The following is a 17,998-nucleotide window of genomic DNA, read 5'->3' on the forward strand; positions in this document are numbered from 1 at the left end:
GTTTTGTCTGGCCACATTTAATTTTAAAAACCATCATGATGGAACTATAAAATATGTTGAATCCATAAAATAATATGACCAATGACCGCATACAAACGTCCTGGATTTACGTCTGTTAAATATTCGAGAACTTTTTACATTCCTTTAGGTTATTTTTAAAATGTACACTAAACACTTCTATTATAGCTTAAAATAAAATAAAAAATATTTTACAAATTAACATTTTTAAGATGCACACTATTAAAAACTGTAGTATACAAACATAATCGAATTTCGATAATATTTGATTCGCTTTCCTCTTATCATCTCATTGCTTTTATTGCAATATCTGTAAAATTCAATAAAACATAAATCATAAAGCTGTAGCAGGGACGCTGGCGGAATATTGGTTTGCTGCCTGGGCGGGTGCAAATATTATTATTAACCCTGCCCACTTATAAATATACATCAACCCTCTCCCTCATGCAGTGGTGTAGCCAGAGGAGCGTTCTAGGTTTTTAAGACCCCACATCCACAGTATTAAGCAAACAGTGTATTATGTAGCCATGTAGGTACCTACTATATGATTTAGATTTCTGCAAAATATGTAGTCATATGGTTCTATTTCATATTTTATATCATTTTTATGAAGATTTATGACTTTAATGTCGAGTGTGTAAAGCCCCCCTCTTACATGTTATATTTAAATCTAAAATAAAAACACTCCTCAAAAAAAATCCTCACTACTCGTCTGCCTATGTCGGAACGTCTAAGAAAATAGTAGTTTGCTTCTCAGCATTATAATACCTCGCTCTAGGTATCTATATACGAAAATTACGACGACATAGTACTCAATAGATGTGCTTCGATTTAATATTTTTAATATAGAACTCTATCTGCTACTCTATATATACCCTGCAATCATATTTATTATAATTGTATGTCTCATGACACTTATTATGTATAATATGGTGTCGTCAGAGTGTCGGGTCTATATAATATATATGTGTATAATATATGATCCCCAATAGCTAACCGTACGCAGCTAAGGTACATATATTATTATGCTTTACAATACAATTTCGAAATGTGACTTAACTATTAGTATACTATAGATATGATAGGTACGTTCTGTGTATAGATAATATGTTACATTATTATTATTTATACGGACGTCAGACTCGCTACCGCCACGCTTCCAGCAAATAATATGCAATTAAAAATTATGTATAATATGATTAACAATAATTATTATGTGTACATGATTAATAATATTATATATATATATACGATACGATACGATACGATACGAAACGTTGTGAGTTGTGGTGGTGGTGGTGGGTATACATGATATTAATATTAATCCGCCGTTTGGGCTGCTGTCGCTGTGTAGGTTCAAATCGAACGGCAGGCACCTACCTACGACACGCAACGCCGCCGCACGGATAATATTATATTATTATTATCATCGCGGGCCAGCCAATGTGTTTGTCGACGTCGACGGTGATATTCGTCAGTGTCTGCGTCCGTCCGCACGTCCGGCGCTGGTCCGTCTGGTCCGAATTCGTTTTCGTCAAGTTGTTTTCCATGTGCGAGTCGTTGTTGGATTTGTGATTTCTAACGCACGACAAGTCGCGTGTACGCGTCGTGTCGATCGACGTTTGCGGACGATAGCAAATCGCGTACGACAGCGATACGACTGCCGATCGTCCACGTCCGAGTGTGCTGGAGTAGGGAACATAATATAATAATATTATAAGTGAGTTTTAAAATATTATTACAAAATGTATCTATATGTCTTCCGATATCGCAAACTCGCGAGAGTTGTCAGGTTTTTTTTTTTGGTCATGGTTTATAATATTTTAGGCATCGCTCTAGTAAACGTGAATAATAGTATTTCGTATTTTGTGCCACATGTTGTCCGTACGTTTTTTTAAAATTGTTCCATCGTCGATTTATATACGACGTATCGTGTAGGCAGTTTTTATTTTCTTAATATTCATTACACCTCCCCCCCCCCTCATCAACTTTAATAGGAGACAAATTATATTTGAAAACACGTAAACGAGAACTTTTGAAGATCATAGAGCTATCCAAATAAAAGACTATTATAGGTCTTGGATGAAATAGTTTTATTTCGTCAAGCACCAATACCAAAAATATCATTTTTAAAAAAATTTTAAATTTTAAAAGACTCATTTAAATGTAAGTTAATACCTGACACATTATGCGATATAAATAAAGGACATATCTCTCTACCTCAGAATAGGATTGATAGACAATATTTATTGAAATAATCAAATCACTACTTTTTCATTTGGAAAAACTCGTAAGAATTGATTTTTAAACGTCAATCTTGGTTTTAAATTTCGCATAGGAAATATGAGAAAATATTATTTTATTATTTAATCTATTAAATATTTTTCTACCTAATGCTTTAAACTGAATATTTTATTTAAAACTTACATAATTGACTAGAACAAAACTTTATTAAAAAAGAGTTTTAGTTAGGTAACTATTATATGAGTAAGTTGTTTATAAACTTTGTAATTTTAACCTAATTCAGTTTTTAAATACACGAAATATGTAAGTAGCTACATTTGAAATTAATTCAAACAGTTTATTGTTAAAGAGAAAATGAAAACTTGAACGTTTGTCTATGTTGTCTGGGACCTGAGTTGACATATCGTTTTACTGTAGGTATAGGTATTTAGAGTCTAAATGAAATCTGCAGCAGAACAATTAAACGTGTATAGATTATCAAACCAAAAGTCGTCTGTTAATCGTAAAAACGAACGAACGTGTTATCATTAGTATTGAATTATTAATGAAAAATCAACAGTTTATACGTTATATCATATTGTACCTATTTAAATTAATTTTTATAACTCAAGTCGTAAAATTATTATAGTTGCTGCGCGACTGGTGGACGCTGCAGAATTTTAAAATCACATTTTATTTTATCGTTTTTCTCGCGCACGTTGGTGGTTAGTAATAATATTAATTAGTAACTACTCCGCGTGACACTACGCGACGTTGACACTTAAACCGTCGTCGTTCGTTTTGGCGCCACGTCCTAAATATATATACCTATATTATAATATTTTCCCAGTGTCGCGCGTGCCCCTGTCGTCCCACCCCTGTCGGCAATACATATTATTATACACAGGTATCCAGACATACGTATACCTACTCACCACTCACGTGCCGGATATGCAAATCAAGGAGCAGCACCGTACATATATCACATCGATAAATGACGATAATATATTTATATTTTATACATCATATTATTACATACGATATAATGGCAGCAGGTATTATAGTGTAAACGCACTTTTATATTATTATGATGAATTGGCCGGAGAGACTATACCGCACGTCTTGCATAATACATAAATATAATATTATATATACAGTGTTCACAGTAGGTAGGGTAGGCGCAGCAGTCCGTTTCGACGGCATAACCGGAAGGAAACCACTGTCCGGTAGAAATTAAAATAATAATAATGATAATATATTGTGTGTATAAAGCACTGCACGTTGAGGACGCCTGCTATTATGGTAGTCTCACACAATGCAGATAACGGCTAGTTCGGGGGGGAAAACGCCAAACGGTAAATAATAAATATATGTAGGCACAGGTACCCGATACGCACCACAGTGTACACACAATAATAATACTCCTTATATCGTCGTCGGGCGCCTTGCTGTATAGTATCGAACTTTGTACTATAGGTACCTATATTATTATATTTTATTTGTTCGTGTTGTATATTGGGTGAGTGTGAGAGAGAAAGAGAGAGAGAGAGAGAGAGAGAGAAAGAGAGAGATGTGTCGGAATAACTATGTAAATATTTGAATTTTAAAAAAAAACCGTCTGTATTGTTTGATCACAGGCATGAAATCCGACTGTTTGGACATCGTTATCGTCTCGAGCGGCGACAGCGAAGCCGCTATGATGTGGATTAATTTCCTCATCCAGTGTTTTCAACATTTCAATCAAAAGGAAAACAAATCACAATACAGGTAAATAATATATGCAGTGTATATGTAGTGTACCTATCTACTATACGCATAATATTATAATATAATGCCCGCCGAGAAAAAGTCGTATGAAATTAGTGATCACTGATCAGTGTATGGACCTATTAATACTGCATACACGAAAATCGTTTCAAATTATTTTTCCATGCTTCTTTAATGTGCGAGCTGATGACCCGATATTGTTTAAGTATTGTTAAATCGTTAACGATTAACAATAATTATGTTTAGGAAAAACACGGTACACTTTTTTGTACTCCTACATACATAATACAATATACTTACTTCATATTATAATTACTTCACACTATCTAAAAACAAATTTATGACATATTATGATGGCATGATGTATGATAATATTAATATTATAGAAACATTTAATATATAACTTCATTAAAATGTATTTACTGTTTTTAAGGTTAGTTATATCTCGTATATAATTCGTTTGTGTCACTTTAATGGCTTAGGACCACAGAGTTAGGTACCTACTTACCGATATCGACACAAATTCTATTTATTATTTTTTACCTTGTACTTGTGTAATTAATTTTGTTTTTCATCGTAATCTTTTATCGAATAATTATTCATTGTAAGTAGCTATAGTGATTTTTGTGTAGTTTTTATTTTTTTTTTTTATTCTGTAAATCAGTTAAAAGTTGTTATAAGTCGATGAATCAATTTTGTTATTAAATAGTTCACTTACTTTCGCTATGGGATATTTGGCTATGACTTTCTGGATAGTAATGCGTTTTGGAGAAAATATATATTATACGCTCATAAATATAGTGTTATTGTTATCCCGATTTCTGATCACTCGGGTTTTGATGATATAACTTTAACACTTTGTACACATTTTTAATCAGTCTATAGTATATACACGCCTATATAGAACTTCAACTTTTTGTATTTTATGTCTGGGTAAATCTTTGAACATATTATGTATAGAGTATTTTGCTCCGAAACATTTCTAAAAGTGAATGTTCTAACTTTGCATGGGTGGCTGAAAAAATATACTACAGACGTTTATTGTGAGTGTATTTCTAGAACCATTATAATGACTAATACATTTTCATATTTTAAGTAGATATTTTAAAAGTTTTAGTTCTCGGAATTAAGCTTATGCTTTTATAAACTCTATAATATATATCACTGTTGCATATTTTTGGAATATGTCCAATGGTCAAAGTATAATAGCGTTCGTCCAACAGGTAGTTTTTCTCAGATTAAATTTAATTATTACTCATCATATTATTTAACGAAAGTGTAGTTACGCATAGCATTTAACTGTGTACAATTTCGACTAACAAAAAATAATTATATATACCATCATATTATTATCACAATAATGATTTAAACACTCATGCATTCGATATTATTAATTGTAATTAATTATAATTTACTTATTCCAGAATTCAAAGAGTAAGATTAGAAGATGTGCTGTCTGATGTAATGTCAGCACCGCGCCAGGAACGGTGTAGTCAAGCTCGGCTACAGATTGTACTGGTTTGTCCGATATTTTTAGATCGGGTGCTCGCACATTCTGGTCGTTCCGATTGTCTAAGCGCATTGCTGCAAACCAATCGCATGTTGGCTTTATTGGTTGGTGTTGCAGAAGCCGACGTAACTGATCAACACAAGACTGGTGAGTGTTGCTCCACGTTTTTCCACATTACTCGTTAACAATAATTATTATAACATATACCTAAACTCTATAGAAGGCAGTGGTTTGTCGGCAAATATTTATTATATTTTCTATCAATTTGTCATATGTCATGAACATGAGAATGTAACGAAAACTGTTTTTAATCGTAATTATAGTACTGGTAGACTACGATAAGTGGAGGAAAATGGCCGTGAAGGATCAAGATCGAGAATCTGTTGGCGACTTTTACGGAGTGTCTATGGATATTCTCAGCAAATCGATGCATGTCCAACAGGCGATTAGTGTGCCTGAAGAGGATACTAAATTCTCTATTACTCCCAAAAAAATAAAAATCGTGAGTATAAACCTACCTGTTACCATACATTATATAGGACTATAGACATTTTTCTATTGTATAAAAAGCATATTTCGTGACTAATCAATGAATTTTAATAGGGCCAAAACAAACTCATCGTTTTATTATCAGAACCGTTGGTATCGGAGGACAATGTCGTAATCACCGTGGATAAAAACGGGCACAAAATAGAAGTAACAAACGTGACAAGAAGAAATCCGTATACACTGCAATTTAAAATGCCACGTTAGTACACTATTATTATTATATTATATAATTAGCATGTATTATAAATATGTTGTATTAATTATGTCGATAAGATTTATTAAGAATCAATAATCTCATAACATTATTGTCCATTACAGTAAGTTGTTTGCAAGTATCTGTCTTGGTAAACGTTATCGTCGAGAAAAATGGCCAGCCGCTAGGCCAACGTTCGGTGAAGTGCGAGAGCCGCATGAGAGAACTTGATCAATTGATCCGTTCATTAGACAATCCATTGAATTTTTTGTGTCAAGTAAGGATAATTATTTATTTTAAATAATGTAATACGTTACGAACGAAATAAATTATATATTTTTTTCTCTAGACGTTTGGCTTGAATCCCGTCGATAGAGAGCAATTAGATTTGTTTTTAGTCACGGCTTATGTGAAGAACGTTCCGCCCAATTTTCATCTCCTTCAACCAGCGGGATCTCGATTCCAATACTGTAAGTTGATAATCGCTTAACATACATAGTAGGCATAGTATTTATGCCAACATTTATCAAAAACATTTTCCCAGGTTTTCCATATTTATCTATACCTACAACGAAAAAACAATAAACTCTATACAAATTATTATTAATTGTTCTATATAAATATAGGTTTGTTTAAAAAAAATCTAAAGCTATAGGATAGAACAAAGTTTGTTAGATTGCTGACAAACCAAACTACTTTAGTTTTTGATCAACCGAGATTTAATAAATATATTATGCTATCAATTTATAAATTATATTAATTCTAAGCTTCAAGCTTAATAAACCGCATAAAAAACATTATGGACACAAAATATAGAATATTATTTGAAAACAATTACCTACCAATGCGGATATGCGTAAGTACTACGGTTTCATACTGTTTGTAAATTTCACCATGTCTATATAACTATTAATTATTAGAAATATTTTCATTGTACTTAGGTACATACATTTGTCTAACGGTCGAACATTTTTGGGGTACGTTGCGTAATATTTTGTTTGAATTAAAACCACAGCCGGATAAATTCATTAATCCCCTCCTCCTCACTACTAAAAAATAATACTCGGATATTTTTCTATCACAAACCATTAAACAATGTTAAAATTTAATATTATAAAAAGTATCTCTAGTTTTACACATCGCCGACCGATAAAAACTCTGAGGACCCTTAAATTGCTGTTATAAAGGCTCTCGCTGGCTGCAAACTTTCATCTCATAATATAGTATAGACAGGATCCGAACTTATAAATCAAGGACTGCACCTTGTCATAAACGATAATATCCTAGCATATGTATACCTATTTTTTTAAATTTCGATTACGTGGTCGCAGGTCACGAGGAATACCCAACCATGTTGCAATTTGCCGCCAAACATGGGCTGGAGAAACTGTCTTGGCACTTGCTGGAAAGCCCGGGCGGCGAACAGGCGTGCCAACTGCGGAACTCGTCGCAATTGACGCCTGCGGACGTGGCCGAGGCGTCCAACCACCAGAAGCTCGCCCAGGCACTGCGGGCGTACGTGCAAATGACCGAGCTGACTAGTATGTACAGCATACTCAAAGGCATATCGGACGGACACCACCAGCAGCCGGCCGGCGACGACCCTGACGCCAACTACATGCTACCGCGGCCGCTCAACGATAGCTACCTGGTACCGCCCGCGCCCAGGCCGGTGCAGGCCGAACAGCCCGCGGCCGGCGTCCACCCGCAGCAGAGCCACTGTTACACGAACGTTGGCTCACCGCTCACGTCCAACGCGACCATGTTCAATTACCAGATACCGCCGCCACCGCAGTCCATTTTCGCCACCAACTACCAGGTGCCCACCAACGGCCGACCGTACAGTCCGGCGAGCGGCGCGTGGTCTCCCACCCATCCAGTGGTACCTTCCTCGCCGGTCGACCCGACTCCGTCTCCGTTGGGCTACTTGGAAATGAGTTCCTCCAGTGAGTATTCAGTCCCCCCTCCCCCATATCGGTTATGAATTCGTATTCACCATTAGCACCCGGAAGTGACGCATGTTCCCGCGGAAACCTATCGTAATACTGATGATCTTGTAACGATATTTTTTTTTTGTATCATCGAAGTTTGATGAAAAACGTACATTTTCGATGTGACTATATAGATCATGTAGTTGTCAAATCGAATTTGAAAAATGTGTTCAAAAACCTCTGGCAGTAACATTCAAACTCGCATTGACTCTTTCAATCGACCCCCTAGTGAGCATCATATAATTGTAATTAACTTCTCTTTCGTGTCTCATTAAAGGTCTGGGATCCGCCAATTATTTGCGAGCAAATCTGTCATTCAACGATAGTATCCCCAACAAATCAGCTGGAAACAGACCTAACGATTTCTTGGTTTCTAGTTCTCGTGGTATGTATTTTTTTTTTAATTTTCCGTTTAAGTTTTAAAATGCTTGATTTTTTTTTTGTGTATAGGCAGTAATCAAATGTTGTCTACGCCTCAAGACGAGCTGTTGGAAATCATACACGATTTCAAAAATAACGTTCTAACCATTAACGAAGTAGAAAATCTAGTCGAAACGTGGAAAAACCGAAATGATGTGCAACAGTCCTTCAAAGAGAAACAGGTAAGCAGGTGGTGCAGAGCCAGTCGTATATGATGATCGTCTAAACATATTTTTAATAATACATAGGAACAACTGAATCAAATGAGAGTCGAATATGATCGAATCCAACAACGCATGAAAGATCAATTAAAACGACCTACTCCGTTCGATCGCATAAAAAAATTCTTTGGCAAAAACAAGTCAAAACGTAAGAAGATTTTGTTTTTTTAACTCATTGATAAATTAATTTAATATACTCATTGAAATGTGTATTATTGTTTAAATTCTTAGTAATTATTGATAACTATATCGTTCAAAGTCGTAAAATTAAAAACGTTGAAAATGTATACTTACAGATTCTGAAATTTCGCAAGAAAACTTGACGAAAAGAAGTGGTTCAGAACATCATTCTAAAAGACCATCCAGTAGTCTTAGTCTACAGAGCTCAAGCAGTAAGTTATTTAATAGCGTTAATTTCAATAATTTTTAGGTAAAAAAATATCTAAATCTAATTGTTATGCTTGTCATTACAGGTTCTACTTCTTGTGGTCGGTCGAGTACTGTGAGTACTAGCAGCGTGAATGACAACCATACAATCCAACAAGAAAATTTGGACGACGGAAAGGTAATTTTTCAAAAAAAATCAAATGTTATATTATCAACAGATAAATCGCGTTTAGCTATGATTGTATTATTCTGAATTTTTTTTTGTGATGTTTATTTATATTTTTTTACAAGTTAACATATCCTACTCTTAAAAATTTGCTACAAATTACTAGTTTCAACACTGCCAAAAAATTCTATACTTTAATTAAAGCAGAACATTTAAGAGTGCATACCTACAATAGTACAAAACTATATTTTTATCCATTAAGGTGTATGTATGTGTATTATTTATTAATATTTAAGGTTGATATTGACATCTTCTTCGCTGAAAACGTAATTATATTAGATGATTTAGATGTTTTAATCTTATATTATCTTTATTTAGTTTGAGTATGGAAAATGTATCTTTCTGTCTCTATATTATACTCTATACCTATCAGGCACTAGGTACTCTAATATTATCACCATCAATACGTTTTATACCACTTACACGCCCATCGCTTTCGGTGTATTTATGCGTTTTCGTAATCAACTCTGAAACGCTTAATATCGAGTAAATCTAAATCCTTTTTTTCTCTCTATTTTGATTCTATAGCCTCTGAAGTCGTCTTTCTCGTACTTCGATCAGCCACACTCGTTTTCGACGTTCCTGCAACAGAGCAGCAAATCGACTGCCGACTTCGCGGGTCACGATTACGGCAATGTCGTGTACTCGCCCGTGGGCTCCGCGACCGCCGAGACCATCATGGAAGAGGAAATCGAAATGCCGTCCTGCAACGCTTCCCGGGCCCTCGGCGCGTCGGCCATCCGGTGCATGACCGGGATAGCGTGCACGATCGCCACTTCACCCACGGCGGCCGACAAGTCCGAACACGACGAGGCAGCCGGATTCGAGCAGTCTTTCGGCGGCGCCGGTGGCGGTAACAGCTCCGTCAGCGGTGCGGATTTCGAAGACGTCGAGGACAAGGTGCAGAGGTTGTTCGACAACATGCCGGACTACACGAACGTCACGGTTTCCGACCGGAACTCCCGGAAATACACGCCGTTGCAGACGTGAACTGCCGCTCGCCACCGAATTTATTTCGAATCTTTCCACATAAAATCTAATATTTATACTATTATACCATTTACACGTATGATATAATACAATATGTATATAATATAATATTACATTTTAGTTGTGTAAGACGACACGACTTTCCAGAATCAATGTCGACGTCATGATAATATTTTCTAGCCACTCGAAGTCTGTGTAAAATGATATAAGATAATAAAATAGGCTAATCTATACAATAATATAATTAAGTCGTTTAAATAAATTTTTACGATATGTTTTACACGTAACGGACTGGATAGTGATAATTTATATTATTAAATATTTTTATACTGGTGACTAAGGTCAATAAAATATAAATTCTAAAAATTAAAAGTGTTAAGCGTGTACACCAAGCGTGAACCTCACAAAAATATGTGCGCATTCAACAAAAAAAAGTGTACTTTTGAAGTTTGAACTTTTAATTCGTTTTATTTATGAACCTATAATATTATTGTTGTTTATGTTATGATTTTTGTTTATATTTTTACTTCTTGAAATAAACTTTTTTTAAATAAATTTAAATATATATAATATAGTGTTTTAAATTTTGAGTGGAGTCATTAACTATATATTGATTTCACAATGATTTATATATATGTAGAGGTACATGATTTATAATAGAAAAATTGCGTATATTATCAACTTTAATATCCTTTATAGTAGAAAAGTAAATCTAGTTGGCACTTTTGGGTGATTAAATTAAAAACTACAAATACTTTTCACAATAATAGAAAAAATGGGGCTTTTTATACCCCATAACTAGTTTTGCCGAAATAGATTTTCTTCTTTCGAAAACAAATAACCCTAGTTACCTACAATTTTCACCAAATATTTATAAGAGCATTGACTGCTTATGAAATATTTATAGATGTTTTAAATTTAAATTTTCAGGTTTTTTTTCTACTAAATAATATCCACAAACAATTTTCGCTTTCTCACCAACCTTGAAAATTGAATATAAGGTTCCTTATGAGTTTTTCTATCTTTAACAACAACAATTTAGCGGAAAGTCACAATAAATTGAGCTTTTGAAGTTCAAATTGATTTAAAATATGACTATTTTTTACATGCTTTTCTCAGACTCACAATGTTTCATTCATTCATTCATTTCTGTTGTCATCAAATCTTGCGAGTTCAATTTAAATCACTTCTACATGACCCAGGAGGCTCAAATTTTGTATGGAAGTCTAGGGTCGGTGACAATACATGACCCTGTTGTCAATTCTTGACTTGGACAACCAGGTCGCCGATGACGGGTGTACCTGGAAGTCATCTCCAAAGCGCAAAAAAAAGAGGCTAACAAAAAAAAAAACACAAACCCCGAGTTTGTGTTTCATGTTCCCTGCCGGGGACATGAAAAAGTAAAAACTGATAATACTATACGTTCGGGTGTTTTAATTTATCATTTTTGTTCAATAGTTCTTAGCTACGTCAGCAATAATCTTGATAACCCAAGAACAATTTCCAGATTCCTAATGTTGCCCTACAGAAAATATTAGGCCACAATGTTATTGCCTACAAAAATATTAATCGTTGACTCCTGATATACTGTGAATTGTAATGTACAAAGACTCTCAAATGCACACCTCACTAGAATTCGCTAGACATCTCGAGCATGCTGTGATAAAATAATATAAAAATTGTCTGAAAGATATTATTAAAATACAACAATGTAATGCACCCGCGACTGCTGTTATCATGCTGTTGCAGTCTCCCCTCAACCGAATAAATCAGGTTCCATCCCTTGGTAGATAACATTATTTTGTTTCACGGCGTTATATATAGGCAAAATAGGTACGTTTCATATAGTGATTACTGATTACTCTATGAGTATTGTAATTACTTATTGTCTTATTTCATTCGCACTACTTCTGGGGAGTACAATTTTTTGAAAATGTTTAGGTGCCTATAAAAAATTGAACTAGTAATTTCCTAGTTCTTAAAATGTTTATACTAAAGATAATTATAGCTGTCTTTTGTTTTTTTTTTTACATACATTTTTAATATACGTAATATTGGATCTAGTATTTATTATACTTGAACCATTAATACAATTTATTAATGTCAATAGATTAAAATAAATCTTAAAAATGTTCAAATCATCATAGTCCCCATATCATCCAAATCCATTATCATGGATCGATTGTCCTTTGTAATCAAAGATATTTAACTGAAAAACCAAGTCTGAGCAAGTTAATGATAATTTTTAACTGAGTTGAGTTAAGTTGAGAGAAAACATTTTGAAAAGTTTAAAATTTATAGTTCTCCTATTTTTTAAAAACTCAATTAAGTTAAAAGTTATTTGAAAACTCATAATTAACTTATCAACTTAAGTTAAAGTATGTATTTTTTATTTTTAATATATATGTAGCTAGTTATATTGCTTAAAATAATAAAAGGTAAACGTTTATGCAACACATACCATCAATAAAAATTGTATTATATTTATTATTTAATTTTTTATAAATTAAAGAAATTGGATTTGATTAAAATTAACTCGTTATTTATTAAGCTTGTATCAAAAGAAGTCAGTTAACTGTCAAGTTAAAAATTAAGTTAATGAAAATTAAATTGTAAAACGTTAAAATTAACTTAACTTTTTAACTTGTTTATGCCCAGGCTTGTGAAAAACTACTCATTCTAAATTTGATTTTGATACTTTAGATTATCAGCTTAACGATTTACCGTAGAAAAGGAGTATTTGCCATTTGAAAAACAAACATTTGTATCCCCGCAAAACACTCCTTAGTCTTTAAGTTGTACACTATTACGAATAATCTCAAGAATTTTAAAATATGGTCTTTAACAATATCTAAAAATTCAACAATAACTCAGATTTACAAAAACTGCATTATTGAAGAAGGAAAGGGGTGAGTATTATACTTGATAAATGACTCTATAAATAATTATGTGCGTACTCATTTATTTTACATAAATAAAAGTAATAAAAAAATCATTGTACTACACACAGTTAAATCACTAGGTTAAAATTAAAATTAAAATTGCAATGTAAATTCTCCGATTGGTTTTACTGTTTTTGATACCAACAGTCTAATTTTTAAAAGTTCTACCGAGCACTGAGTAAATCGAGATTTGAATTCATAATTAACTATCAGTAAAGCCATTTTTATTTCAAAGTTAACTAATACATAAAGGTATATTATTAGAACTTGTTCACATTTCATAAATGTCTAACGAAAACAACAAACTTTTTATATCGAAAGAATTAAATGTTTTTAAAACAATTTGTAGACACAGTGTAATACCTAGTACACACAAAAAGAACGATAAAATTTCATTTTTATATTAAGTAAATAACAAACTTTTTACAATTGAGTTTCTTCGTCGTAATTTTCTGCAAACTGCATGCAATTGTTTTTCGCTATTTGATGGTTGTTGGTCATTTCTGGGGAAACATACGCAGGAGTTGGGATATTATACTTCGTAAATCCTGATAGATATGACTGCGTACTTAAGTTACTGTAAGATGAATACTCAGAATTATCGTTTGATCTTGGGGTTGAACCATTGTTATCATTATTTTCAAACTCCAAATTGTTAACTATGTTAAAAACTTCCTTTTTCACTCTAATTTTTAAACTTGGAGAAAACGTTTTTACCGTTGATGCCATACTCTTGAAAAAAGTATCAATCGGATCGTCCTTCTCAGATGTACTAGTTTCAAAAATTATTTTTCGTTCTTCAATCCCCCTTTTTAACAACATGATCCACTCTTCGTTCTGCTTTTCGTTTTTGGTTGCGAATTTTTCGGTGACAAGTTTTCTTTTCCCTGGTCTTGAAACATCTCTCTGTTCTGAGGGATCCACGTAGCTTCCTGATGTAGACGGAACTGATGGAAGAAATGGATCATTCAGTTCTCCAACCTCCACGTCTTCGACTACATTCTCGACTTCTTTTCCGGCAATGACCACATTTGTACACTGAGTACTATAGACAAGCATTGAAAGAACAATTTAATGATAAATTCATATTAAGTTTTTTAATTACTCAGAATAAAACAAATTTTTTTACTAACTCTCGATCATACGAAACGACGTCGAGAAATGAAAGTGCATGTGATAGTGCCCACTTTGATGGTTTACTTTTCACAGATGACCGAGCTCCTGATTTTCTATTTCTTTTGTGCTTATTGTAAGTATCCTTCATATTCTTCCATCTCTTACGACAATCATCAACTAAAATGGTTTAATTATTAACGATATGAATTAAATGGTAATATTCTAATTACATTATACAAAGAAAGCAACCAAATATTGCACAAATTATTCGTGTCTTATAAACAATGTCTACAAATAAAATGGCTGTTATAAAATAATAATTAATGTATAAAATGAAACTGTATAAGACGTGAGAAATAATTGTGAGTTTTGCTAGGCATTGGTATCGAATATTTGATAGAAGCAAAATATTCTTGGAATATTTGTCAATACGGCTGCACTACCTTTTGTGTTTTCCTATTCTTATTATTCGACGTTGGTAAAACAGAAAACCTATAAATTTAGACTTGCGTGTATCCCTAGAATTCTCTACAGTCTACACATCATGGCACGTTTTACCATGATTACGATTTAATTTTAGATTCTGAACGGATCAATGAATTAATTTGTCCTACACTGATGATTCCCTTTTTACAAAACCCTCTGAAGACGTACTATTACAATCAGAAAAATAATTTAATTTCCAATATTGCTGGAGGTTTTTTAGAAGACAATTGGATCTAACTTAATTCTCCTGAGTTAAAAAAAATAGTACTCCATACTTTTTTTAAAAAGGAAAAACTTTTTAAAAAATGGCAATATTAAATATTTAAAATTTTCGAAAAATCTATTTTAGTTTCTGAGCGGAGCATTAAATGTATTGATCTCACAATGATGTGTGTTTTCATATTTATTTTTTTTTTTGTGTGTGTCATCACTGTAGGAAAGTGAATCTAGTTGGTGCATTTGGGAGGTCATTATTTGAAATTCCCAATAGTTTTCAAAAACAACAAGAAAAACAAACAAACAATTAGGGAAAAACAGGAATTTTTACTCAAAACCAGTTTTCGAAAAATCGATTTTGGATTTTTAGTGTAACAAAAAAATGACGGTACATATACATGACATTTTTACTGAATATTTCAGTTACCATTTTCTATTTGCCTTAAAATTTTCAAAATATTTTGTTTTGCGTTGAACTATTTATAGGCATATGAACATTTCGATTATTATTTGTTTTTTTTAAACTCAAGTCGATAAAAAAATTTTCTTTCTTTCAAAAAACTTGAAAATGTAATACAAGGTTTATTGTAAGTTGTTGTTAATGGAAATAAAAAAAAAAGTTGAACGTAAATCCACATTAATTTTTTATGAGCGTTTAAACTTAGAATTTTGACAAAATTCGTAAAATCACAAGTCAGCAAATTATAGGTAATTAGTAAGAAATTCATACAAAAATATTTTTTTCATCTAACATTTAAAAATTTAATACAAGATTCTTTATTCGCTTTTCTACCTTTATCAAAAAAAATTTCTACTGGAAAGTCAAATTAAATTTTTATGTGCATTCGAAGTCGAAATTCTTTCAACATCGATTTTCTTATTTTGTTGTAATTCAAAAACAAATTACTCTAGGCACTTGAAATTTACATCCTATGTTTATTTTATCAATCCATATACTTAATAAATTTTTCAAAATATTTTAAATCATTTTAAGCTGTTTACTGACATTTTCAATTTTCATTTTTTTTAGTTTTTTTTTATAAATATAAATTAAATTTTATTGATTGGATCAAAAAGCATGAAAATTTAATACAAGACTCTATATATATTGTTACAATAGCAGTTGAAAAATATTAAAAATACATAGGCACAATTTTTTTTTACAAGCATTTTAAGTTCAAATGTTGGCAATGTTTATCAAATTGAAAATTGAAAATGATATTGTAGTTCAACATTTATAAAATGTTCAATTTTTATAGCTAATTATTAATTTCGTTTTTGAATTACAACAAAATAGGAAAATCGCTATATGAGAAATCGAGTAAATATTCCAATGTTGTAAAAATTTCAACTTCAGACACTCATAAAACATAATTGTGAATTTACGCTCAATTTTTCTTTCTTCTCAATTTCTACTAGCAAGAACCTTATTCTATATGTTCAAGGTTTCTAATTAAGCTCAACATTTTTTATCAACATTAATTTTAAAAAAACTAACAATAATCAAACATTTCACATGCCTAAGATAGCTCAACATGAGTCAAAATATTTTGAAAATGCTAATATCAAGTTTCAGAGAACATTTTTTAATTTTTAGAGTTACACCAAAGACCAAAATCGATTTTGAGTAAAATTTCCTGTTATTCCTTATTTTTTTTTTTTTAGTTTTTCAAGATGCATTTGAAAAGTACTGGGAATTATTGACCTCTCAAATGCACCAACAAGATTCACTTTCTGGAGAAGACACTAACCAGAAAAATGTCCGATACTGAAGTTGAATCGAATCATTATTTTCTTACACACTACACATGCCGACACAAAAATAAAACACAAATCATTGTAAAATGAATATATTTATCTCTCCATTCGGATTCTAAAGAATATATACATATAAGCTATAAGCATATATTTACATTTACATATGATACGGGACTTTATAATAATTTAGTAATAAGTGATTTATATATCATTTGTTTAACATGTATATAATATACCAACATTTAGTTAGTAAATACATAATTTAGTAATTGGTTGTTCCTTAAGTAATAATTATTACAGTGCGTTTGCAGCTTGTATACTCACGACTCTTATTCATATATTCCGATATTTTCTGCCAAACATTATCTCTCACGCCTTGATTTTTATAAAATTTGTGTTCTGCATCGAAAATACAAGGATGTTGACTGACCAATTCCGCAAGTTTTGAATCTTCTTCTTGTGAAAACGAAACAGATTTGGAGGGTGGCATTTTGATGTAAGAAATGTGACTGCCTTTTGACACCTGTCGGAGCAGTCGAGATCGTATACGGCTGGAGTCGCTCGGGCGATAGTCACGCACCGTCGCGGACATCATAGGAATCGGTTTATAATATTATGTAATATTATGTAAGCTATATTACAGGGTAATGAAGTATTTGAGTAAAAGTAGTCAAATCATTTTTTAAATTCCTTTAGCATGAAGTATTTTCGATAGTATTTTTAATACATTTCATACTTTATTACTTATTTGAATACTTTTGGTTTTTATTTTCGAACATTTTATTTTTATTTGAAAAATTTGGTTGGAAAAAATACTTCAATACTACTACAATATTTGAATAATAGTCTTATTTAATGTACTGACGTACCTAGTGAGGGCGGAGAACCTATGAACAAAAAAATAACCAATACGACTGACGAAAATTTTAAAAATATGATGTTTCTAAAGCGTAATAAGCATTTATTTTTTAAAAAATAAACTTAC

General features: G+C 32.2%; 2 protein-coding genes across 4 annotated transcripts in view; one reads left to right on the forward strand and one right to left on the reverse strand.

Moving 5' to 3' along the window:
• Positions 1 to 10,920, forward strand: part of LOC111030712 (phosphoinositide 3-kinase adapter protein 1) — a 32,488-nt gene extending 21,568 nt beyond the window's left edge. For 2 of the 3 annotated variants that reach the window (XM_022310360.1, XM_022310359.1), the window contains 13 exons: positions 3,879 to 4,008; positions 5,433 to 5,665; positions 5,842 to 6,020; positions 6,122 to 6,266; positions 6,386 to 6,537; positions 6,610 to 6,730; positions 7,592 to 8,206; positions 8,529 to 8,636; positions 8,702 to 8,853; positions 8,920 to 9,040; positions 9,189 to 9,284; positions 9,366 to 9,457; positions 10,034 to 10,920. In XM_022310360.1, the coding sequence (XP_022166052.1) occupies positions 3,879 to 4,008; positions 5,433 to 5,665; positions 5,842 to 6,020; positions 6,122 to 6,266; positions 6,386 to 6,537; positions 6,610 to 6,730; positions 7,592 to 8,206; positions 8,529 to 8,636; positions 8,702 to 8,853; positions 8,920 to 9,040; positions 9,189 to 9,284; positions 9,366 to 9,457; positions 10,034 to 10,495 (2,606 nt within the window). In that variant the 3' untranslated portion in view covers positions 10,496 to 10,920. Of the gene's footprint in view, positions 1 to 1,455; positions 1,739 to 3,878; positions 4,009 to 5,432; positions 5,666 to 5,841; positions 6,021 to 6,121; positions 6,267 to 6,385; positions 6,538 to 6,609; positions 6,731 to 7,591; positions 8,207 to 8,528; positions 8,637 to 8,701; positions 8,854 to 8,919; positions 9,041 to 9,188; positions 9,285 to 9,365; positions 9,458 to 10,033 lie in introns of those variants that run through there. The other variant, XM_022310361.1, reaches the window with a different exon arrangement.
• Positions 10,921 to 13,509: 2,589 nt separating this feature from the next.
• On the reverse strand, positions 13,510 to 17,757 carry LOC111030718. The gene is made up of 3 exons (XM_022310371.1): positions 17,338 to 17,757; positions 14,571 to 14,730; positions 13,510 to 14,482 (listed from the first exon to the last, which is right to left on the reverse strand). Exons 1-3 carry the CDS (start codon positions 17,606 to 17,608, stop codon positions 13,861 to 13,863), a joined length of 1,053 nt encoding a protein of 350 aa, XP_022166063.1. The 5' UTR covers positions 17,609 to 17,757; the 3' UTR covers positions 13,510 to 13,860.
• Between the last annotated feature and the right edge of the window lie 241 nt (positions 17,758 to 17,998).

Source organism: Myzus persicae, unplaced genomic scaffold, assembly GCF_001856785.1.
Source record: "Myzus persicae strain clone G006 unplaced genomic scaffold, MPER_G0061.0, whole genome shotgun sequence".
NCBI classification, from domain to species: Eukaryota; Metazoa; Arthropoda; class Insecta; order Hemiptera; family Aphididae; genus Myzus; species Myzus persicae.